This window comes from Nannospalax galili, unplaced genomic scaffold (genome assembly GCF_000622305.1).
Source record: "Nannospalax galili isolate Female #2095 unplaced genomic scaffold, S.galili_v1.0 scaffold278, whole genome shotgun sequence".
NCBI classification, from domain to species: domain Eukaryota; kingdom Metazoa; phylum Chordata; class Mammalia; order Rodentia; family Spalacidae; genus Nannospalax; species Nannospalax galili.
In genome coordinates this window covers 13,207,950-13,216,398 of record NW_008347536.1, presented here as the reverse complement: position 1 = coordinate 13,216,398, position 8,449 = coordinate 13,207,950, and the positions used below count along the sequence as shown (strand labels likewise).

Here is an 8,449-nt window from a genome sequence, read left to right as displayed (position 1 = left end):
GAGAGAGAGAGAGAGAGAGAGAGAGAGAGAGAGAGAGAGAGAAGGAAAAAGCATAGCCAGGATCCAACCAACATTATCTGGCAACAAGGCTGATTTGGCGGGGTAGCCCCATAAAGTCACATTACCCCTCTAGTTTCTTATTCAAAAATCAACTCATTATTCCCAGCACCTACTTTGAAGTTTGTATCTACGTAGAACTTTCAGACCTGTAGTCTTGTTGGATACTCACAACAGCCCACCTAGTATATCTGTGATCTGATGTAATTATCTATATTTACCAAAGCCCAAGCTCAGGGAGGGTAAGGAGGACTGCAGCATCATCCAGCGGGTATAGAGGGAGCTGGGATTTGAACACAGGCCTTTTAGCAACTCTTGTCATTCTATAAAATGTTCCTTTAGGAGCCATAATTCTGTAGAAATGCAGTATCTCCATCTGGTCTTCCCCAGAACCCCTCCCCCTCCAAGGACCACAGCCTTCCCCAGTAAATAGTTTGTCTTCCACAACCAAAAACTGCTCAGAAACCACACTCTTCCCATAGTGCCCTAGGCATGAACCTAGGGCAGAGTCCAGGATCTTCAGCGAGGCATCAAGACTGCCTTTGGCCTCTGTCAACCTGTCCCATTGTCTCTTCTCTCACCCCAATCCAGTTTACATGTGATGACCACACCTGGCCTTTGCCCTGTCACCTTTCTATTCCCATCTCTGGGAGTGTGCTGACCAGATCTGTGTGGGAATTCCTCACAGGGAACCCCAGCATCTCCTCAGCCAGGACTCTCCATGACTGTGCTTCCTCCCTCATGACTTGGTGCCCCTGAACGATGACTGAGTGGGGACCTGCAGACAGGACAGGGAGCTTGGAGCAAGGAGGGACTGCTTTGACTGATGCAGATGTCTTGGATTGGGTCCACAGAAAGTGCTCCGGAAATGCTTTTAATGAATGAGTCGCAGACATCTGTGCTTAAGTAAAGGACTGAGGCCTTGAACCAATCAATGCCGGAGGGGAAAGTTAAGAGATGATCTAGATATCCAGATTAAAGCTGCAAAGACAGCCAGTCCACCCAGTGCCAGATACAGAGACCTTCCCAGATGCCCAGCAGTGACTGGCATGTGTCATAGGTAGCCAGTGGCTGGGGCCATAAGGGGGGAACATGAATGAGGGATGCCTCCCCCCCCCCACCTCCAAAGCCCAACTCTTAGGTTTTTCCTGAGGACCCCAAGGTGACTAGGGGTGAGGAAGGGCATTGCCCAGTCACAGGCACCTGTGCAACTACCTACTGCATACAGTACCTCGACTGGCCCTGCACCTCCAGGACACGCTGCCAACTGAGGCTCTAGGAGACACAGCAATACTTTTCACTGACATCCACAGAAACTAGAACCCACCCTTCACCACCTAGCTCCCAGGATCACCCTGATGCAAAGGCAAAGCAAGATGAATCCAACAGCCTCCATAAGTTTCTCTTCCTTTCCTGCCTCCCAGGCCTTCAGCTGCCCAAGGTGGCTTGGCAAACACCACAAGATACCATTTACCTGGCATCTGCCATATATGTTACCTCCCCATATGCAAGTCCACACATGTGTCTGTCCCCTCTAGATGGGTAAGAGTTCCTCAGGGTTACAGCTGAGGGGAGCCAGGATATGATCTGGCCCAGCCTGGAGCCTGAGATTGCCCATAAGGTGCTGCAGAGGCCCAGAGGGGGCACCTGCGACCCAGTTCTCCAGTCCAGTCCAGACCAGAGGGGGCCTGAAGGACAGGGCCTTCTAGAACTACATTTCCAGTGTCTCTTTCCCTCTTAATTCAGAGTTCCCAACACTGACCAACTGTTGAGAATCTCTGGGGGAAGGGACCACAGGGAAGGGGCCTTGGCCACAGTGTAGCACCCCTCTCCGCTTTCTGCTCCCAGCTACTGCCCCGTTTCCTTCTTGAGAGGGAAAAACTTGCCACCCAACTCCATTTTCCATCTTCACACAGGAGGAACCTATATGGGAAGAAGCACCGGAAGTGAACAGCATAAGAGGAGCTGGGTTTGAATCCCAACTGCCACTTCTACCAGCAGGGCCCTGGGAGGTCACCTGTCTTCTCTGATGCCATATGCACACTTTCTCTGACAGTTCAGGAAACGCCTTCTTGTCTATCATCTCATGTCTGGAGTCTGAAGCTCCCCACAACTTCCCTGCCCCATGACCTCTGCCTGCTGTGGTCAAAACCTTCACCTTCTGAAACCGCAGTCCTTAGGTGGGACATCTATGGGCATGTGGTAATAACGTCTGATTCCTTCTCTCCCATTATTCTGCAGAGCCACAGCTGGGAACTGCAGACCAACAGAGAGCTGCTGGCATGTGCCAGCCTCTTGAAGCAGCTGTCCAGTCAGCTGTGCCCAAGTGCAGCTGATAATGATTCTGTCCCTTCTCTAGCCCAGCCTCATAAGTGCACCTAGGTGGTCTCTTTTCCCAGCACCTCCCCCGCCCCAGGGCCACAGTGACTTTAACATCTACTTTTCTTAGGGAAGGAAAAAAGAACAGAAGTAAATCAAGTCCATCTCTGTCCCCAAGGAGCTCTCAGTTTGGCAGATGACACAGTCTTGGGCCATGTACTAAGCACCTCACTCAGTCAGTCTGCTCTGCATGGAGATGGAGGGGAAGCAGGAGCCCAGAGAAGAAAACACCTGAAGGGGTCAGCCTGGCAAGGTCAGGGGAGGCTTTCTGGAGAAGGCGGTGCTTGGCCTCGTAGTAATGAGTAAGGGGTACTCTAGCAGGCAGGCCAAGTCCAGGAGCCCTGCTAGGGAAGGGATCTGACCCTACAGGGATCACTACACAAGAATCCTTTCCAGATTGCCCATCCTGACTCCTTACACATAGGCATACTCTAGATTCCCCAGAAGACTACTGCCTTATAATAATTATAATAGGGCAGCTTGGGAAATAGAGTCCCAGTGGGCTACACTATCCCTAGCTGAATGATCTTGGTTAGGTCACCTAGCCTCCCCAAGCCTTTTTCTCTTCTGTAAAATGGTAACAGGACTGTCGAATAAACTGGCATCTAAATAGTCTAGCAGATGCTCATCAATGTGAGGCCAAGTCTGCCCTCGTCTGAGCCTTTTCCATTCCTAGGCTGGGCTGTGGGACCTACCTCCTCCCCAGGACAAGAGTGGGGTGGGCACCCCTTCCCCTACCTGCATAGTACCTTACCGTCTTACAGGGGAGCTGGTCTCGAAGCTGGGAGGTAGCCAGGCCCAGGGTCAGCATGGCCAGAAGCAGCAGGATCTGATAGCTCATGGCTCTGCCTGGGTGGAGAAGAAAGGGGAACAGTGAGACCAAGGCCCCTTCCAGGAGCACCGGTTCACCCTCCCTGGGGGATTCTCCTGAGAGTGCAAGGCACATGGGGTTGTCCAAGGGGCCTCAGGGGAGCTGGGAGTGGTGGTACCCCAGCAATGGTCCCAGTGCCCAGGAGGCTGAGGCAGGGGGCAGAGGATTATGAGTCTGAGGCCAAGCTGAGCCATTACTCAGGGTAAGCCATGTGTGACTTATCTGCTTTGGGTTTACATAAGGCCCATCCGAGGTCAGCAATACAGTTCAGTGGGTGAAGGTGGTTGTTGCCAAGCCTGACCACCTGAGTTTGATCCCCAGGACCCATATGATGGAAGCAGAGAACTAACTCTCAGACTTCCACTGTCTCCACACATGAGTTCCCCACTCCAAATAAATAAAATGCAATTTAAAAAGATTTTTAAAAAGAAGGCCCACCTAGTAGGAGATAGCCAGGAGGGGTGTGCAGGAGACAGCCCTGGGAATGATCAGGGCTGGGTGGAGAGAGGTGCGTCTCTGACTCCATTTTCCTCCAGGCCCCAGGAAGGCCTCCACCCCAGGTCCTTCGACCCAAGTGGAATGCCTCTCTGCCCCTCCTTTTTCTCTTGGTTGGAATTCTCAGCCCTTGCCATTGTTGGGGACTGGCTGGGCCTGTGACAGGAAGCCCAGGGAGGCCTGCCCTTCTCCACCCCAGCAGGCTGCCAGCCCTGAACTTTCACTGCAGGTACCGGCTACCCAGAACCACGGAGCCACTGCAGTGAGCAGCCAGGGCGGGGTCCAAGGGGGGACCCTAGAGGCCCTCAGCATGGGGGAACTCTCTGTAGATAGAGTCGGAGTCAAGTGCTGGGGAAACACAGCTCATTCATTCATCCACAACTCTACTGAATGACCCCTCACATCTGGCTCTGTGCTGGGAAATAAGGACAAGGCAGTGCATAGAAGCCACTGCGCATGGACAGAGTCATGCTACCAAGGAGGGACACATCTGACAGCTCCCTCTCATCTCTACCGATCTGCTGTGTGATCTTGTACAGGTCACTTCACCTCTCTGACCTTGTTTCCTGGGGTTAATGACAACCATGCCGTTTTACTGAGGATAGATGAGGCAGTCTACAGAAGTGCAAATCACACTCAAACCTGACAATTATTAACTCACACAATCCTCACCATGTTCCCTTCATATACTTGTCATTTTATAGACAAGAAAAACCAAGGCTGAGAGAGGTTAAGCAATACATCCAAGGTCACAGAGCTAAGTGGCAGGCTTGGGCTCCTGGGTTTGTGCCCTTTACCTCTATACTCTAAAGTCTCCCACAGTGGGTGCCCAGTGAGTTGCTGCTCTGAGGGCAGCCTTGGAAGAAGGCCTTGGCAGGCCACTGGTGATGAATCTCGATGAAGTGGCTGCTCTGCCATCCCATCTGTGGGAACACACAGGGGCCAATACCAACTCTTTCATGTTTCTTCCCTCCCTCAGGGCCCTGCCCTGCTCCACAGGGCTCTCCTTTCACAGCAGGCTGTGTGTTCACAGGGAATTTGGTTCTGTTGATTCAAAAGCAGATCTCCCCACCTGCCAGACTCTGGCATATTCAGAACAGAATGGAAGCCCTGGATGTATGGGCTCTCAAGGCCCCTGGGAACCAGCCCTCCCTAGCCAGCTCTTCTTTCAGCTAGCTTTTTACTGTTCCCTCCCCACTACAAGTTCTGAACACGTATTTTTTTTTAGACCTCTGAGTACCTTTCATTGCTCGAACCTCCACTTCCTCTGTCTCCTGTACAGCTGACTACCTCCTTATCCTGTGGCTCTCGGCTTAGATACCTCCTCCTTCAATGAGCCTTCTCTGGATCCCCAAGGTTGGCCTGTGGCCTCTGGGCTCTCACAGTCACTGAGCTTTGGAGAGCCCAGTGTGGAGCACAGAGCACAACTCACTAAGCTCCCCTGCTATTGGAAGGGAAGCACCCCTAGAGGCCCACCTTATGGTAAAGGATAGCCAGGTGGCACAGAGCTGCATGGGATGCTTAGGAGGGCAGGTCCCCAACTCCCTCCATCTCTCTGCCCCATCTGTCCCCCATCAGCAGGTCCTGAGCTGCCTTCCTCAACAGCCCAGCCAACTCTGTTCTGTGTCTCTGCTTCCCTCCAGCCCCAGACAATCTGTCCTGCACATGGCAGCCAGTGACGTTTCCGAATCACATGCCAGATCTTACGTGTCACTCTGAAATCTCCAGTAGCATCCAGGCTCCACACTCTCCCATCCGCTCCACCTCAGCAAACTCCTCAATCACAGAATGTCTTCCTGCCTGAAGCCTCTGCCCTGCTGCTCCCTCTGCCCAGAGCACTGTTCCCCCTTCCCACGATGTTCTTTCTTATCTTGTCTTTCATTATATGGAAATGGGTGGTTTAAGTAGATGCTCACTAAAGATCTCGAGCAGCAACTGGCCAACTGGGGACAGGAGCTCAGCTACAAGTCAGGACAAGGCAGGGCCTGGGGTTAAGGTAGAGGAAGCCAAAGGAGTCCTATTTCCCCCTCCTCTGTCAAATTCTGTTCTACCACAGTACAGTTGAATTCTGGTGGGAAGGTGCCTTCTGCTATGTTCCCCCTCCCCTGCAGTGATGCCCAGCATCTGCTGTCTTTGACATGAGAGGCCCAGGGGCATTCAGACCTGGGCTCATAGCCACAGTCCACTGCTGGCCAGTCCCACCCCTCAGGGCTACCTCTCCCCTACTCAGTTGTCCATCTGTAGGACAGCCTGGTTCCCCTTCTGCCACAGGCCACCCCTGACCATTGGGATGGTCAGGTGGAACATGGTCATGTACATGCCAGGATACCTCAGTGTTAAAGAATCTCAATCTCTCTCTGTCTCTGTCTCTCCTCTCTCTCTCTGTGTCTCTCTCTCCCTCCCTTCCTCCCTTCTTCCCTCTCTCTCCCTCTCCCCCTCCCTCCTTCTGCTCTTCCTTTTTCCCTCCCTGTTCATTTCCTTTTTCTTTTTTCTTCCCTCCCCTTCCTTTCCCTCTCCCTTTGTGTGTGTGTGTGTGTGTGTGTGTGTGTGTGTGTGTGTGTGTGTAACAGAGGAAGGGGCAGAGGGGCAGAGACAGAACAGGGAGAGGAGGAAATTCTGTAATCAGCATAGGACCACCCATACTAAACCAGGATGACTTTACTGAATACTTGACCTATGTCAGGTCATTAATTCTCACAATCACCCAATGAGGTAATTACTGTAATTCCCATTTTACAGACCAGAGAACTGAGGCTCTGAGGTGAGATGACTGATTCCTAGTTCCTAAGTGTCTTGGCAGTGGGTGTCACCCAGGTCTACAGGCTGAGTGCTGTGTGGTCTCCGGCCATGTGGAACCTGCTGCCCCCACCCAAAGCTCCCCCTCAGCAGGAGGCTCAGAGAACTGACTTACCTAAAGTCCCACGAACAGAATCAGGATCAGAATCCAGTCCGTCTATTCCAAAGCAACTGCTTTGGCTCAGCCAGGCCAAGACCTCCCTTCCCTAAATTAATTACTCTGGGCTCTGGGGCTCTGGGGCTCTCTGGCTCCCTCTGACGCACTGGCAGAAGGGGTCCTGGGAGAACTGCTTTGAGGCTCACAGGGCAGTGAATCACTAAGGGCGAGCATCCCAGGGGATTTAGACCTTAACCCAAAGGAATGCAGCCGAGATGCGGAATGTCAGGAGGGTGGGGGAGGTGGGGAGTGGGGTGGGGGTCCCTCTCATCTACCACCCATAAAGAAGGCCGCCTTCAGGTCCCTCCAAAGATCTCTAAGTGTCCCTTCCAGAGACGATGGTGGTGGCCCGGGAAGCCCACGCCCGCCTGGAGCAGAGTGCTGGCCGGAACCTGAATTCAAATCCTGCTCTGCTCTGCTAGGCTCTGTGTGTTTCCAGTCCTTGATTTTCCCAGCTGTCAAATGGGAACACCAGCCGAGTCCTTCGCGGGGAAGATCGACCTAGACTTGGGAGACTTCTGGAGGTGAGGAAGGGTCGGGCCCCCGCTCCCGAGGCGCCCAGCTGGCCGCCCTTACCTGGCTCAGCGCAGCCGCCGCTCCTCTCCTTCGCACATCGTGCGCGCAGCTGGCGGGGTCCGGCCACCAGAGGCCCGGCCGCCGAGCTAGCCGGCCGCGAGGGGGCGGCGCCCGCAGCTTAAATAGTGCCTGCCGCCCGGCCACGCCCCCCCGGGGCCCCGCGCCATGGGGTCCTAGCGCCGCCCTCCGGCCGCGCCCGACCGGGAAGTGGCAGCGCGGGGCTCGGGGTGGGGGGGGCGCGCATCCTCTGTTCCCAGGAACACCTCCGGGCCAAGGCGGAGGCAGAGGGCAGCGCACCGGCCGGAGCAGAAAGCTCCCGGAGGGAGGAGGATCGCGAAGGAAGCGCGCACGGGCAACCGCACGTGCAGCGGGCCTGCCGCGAGGCCCTGGGGGCGGGCAGCTCAGGTCCGTGGAGGAAATCCTGGCGCCGCTGCACTGGGGTGGGGGCCACGCCAGAGGTGACTGACGGCCCGGAGCGCGGGAGGAAGTGACCCTTCTTTGGCCCTGGGGCAGCCGCTGAGGGGGTTCCCCTACCGTCGCCATCCCTGCTTCGTCATCTCCGAGTCTGTCAAAGTCCCCAGCTAACCGATGGAGAGACTGAGGCTAAGGGTAGCGGGGCAGTGAATATAGATGAAAGCCAGTTGGCTGACACTAATCAGACCTCCATTTACAGCAGGGTGATCCAGCGCATATTCAGAGTCCCACCGCCTCTTTTTGGTTTTTGAGTCAGGGTCTCCCTGTAGCCCCAGCTGGTCTGTAGCTGGCTACGTGTCTGTGTTGGTCTGTCTGTCTCTGTCTCCGTCTCTGTCACCTCCCCACCCCATGCTTGGGACTGAACTCAAGACCTTGCACATGCTAGCCGATTGCTATCTCAAACTGGGTTGTATCAACTTTTATATCAGGGAGTGGAGCAGGTCTACCCAAAGCTGCTCCTTTTCAGGATGCCTCGCCCTATCAAGTCCCAGGTACCCTGTGCTGCTGGCTGTGGACTGAAGGATGGGCATTCCTGGGGGAAGAGTGTGGCCACTGTCCTCCAGGCCCTGGTTCCTCCCACCTGCATTGAGAGTGGGGCCACACAAACCATCCTACAATATGCACATGAGCAGCGTCTTTTCTTT

At 54.5% G+C, this 8,449-nt stretch overlaps 1 protein-coding gene across 2 annotated transcripts in view; it reads right to left on the bottom strand.

The window, feature by feature from the left end:
* Positions 1-7,437, bottom strand: part of Lrrc32 (leucine rich repeat containing 32) — an 11,810-nt gene extending 4,373 nt beyond the window's left edge. Inside the window, exons 1-2 of one of the 2 annotated variants that reach the window (XM_008844219.3) lie at positions 7,332-7,437; positions 3,191-3,285 (exon numbers count right to left, since the gene is read on the bottom strand). In XM_008844219.3, the coding sequence (XP_008842441.1) occupies positions 3,191-3,277 (87 nt within the window). In that variant the 5' untranslated portion in view covers positions 3,278-3,285; positions 7,332-7,437. Of the gene's footprint in view, positions 1-3,190; positions 3,286-6,713; positions 6,853-7,331 lie in introns of those variants that run through there. The other variant, XM_017800911.2, reaches the window with a different exon arrangement.
* Between the last annotated feature and the right edge of the window lie 1,012 nt (positions 7,438-8,449).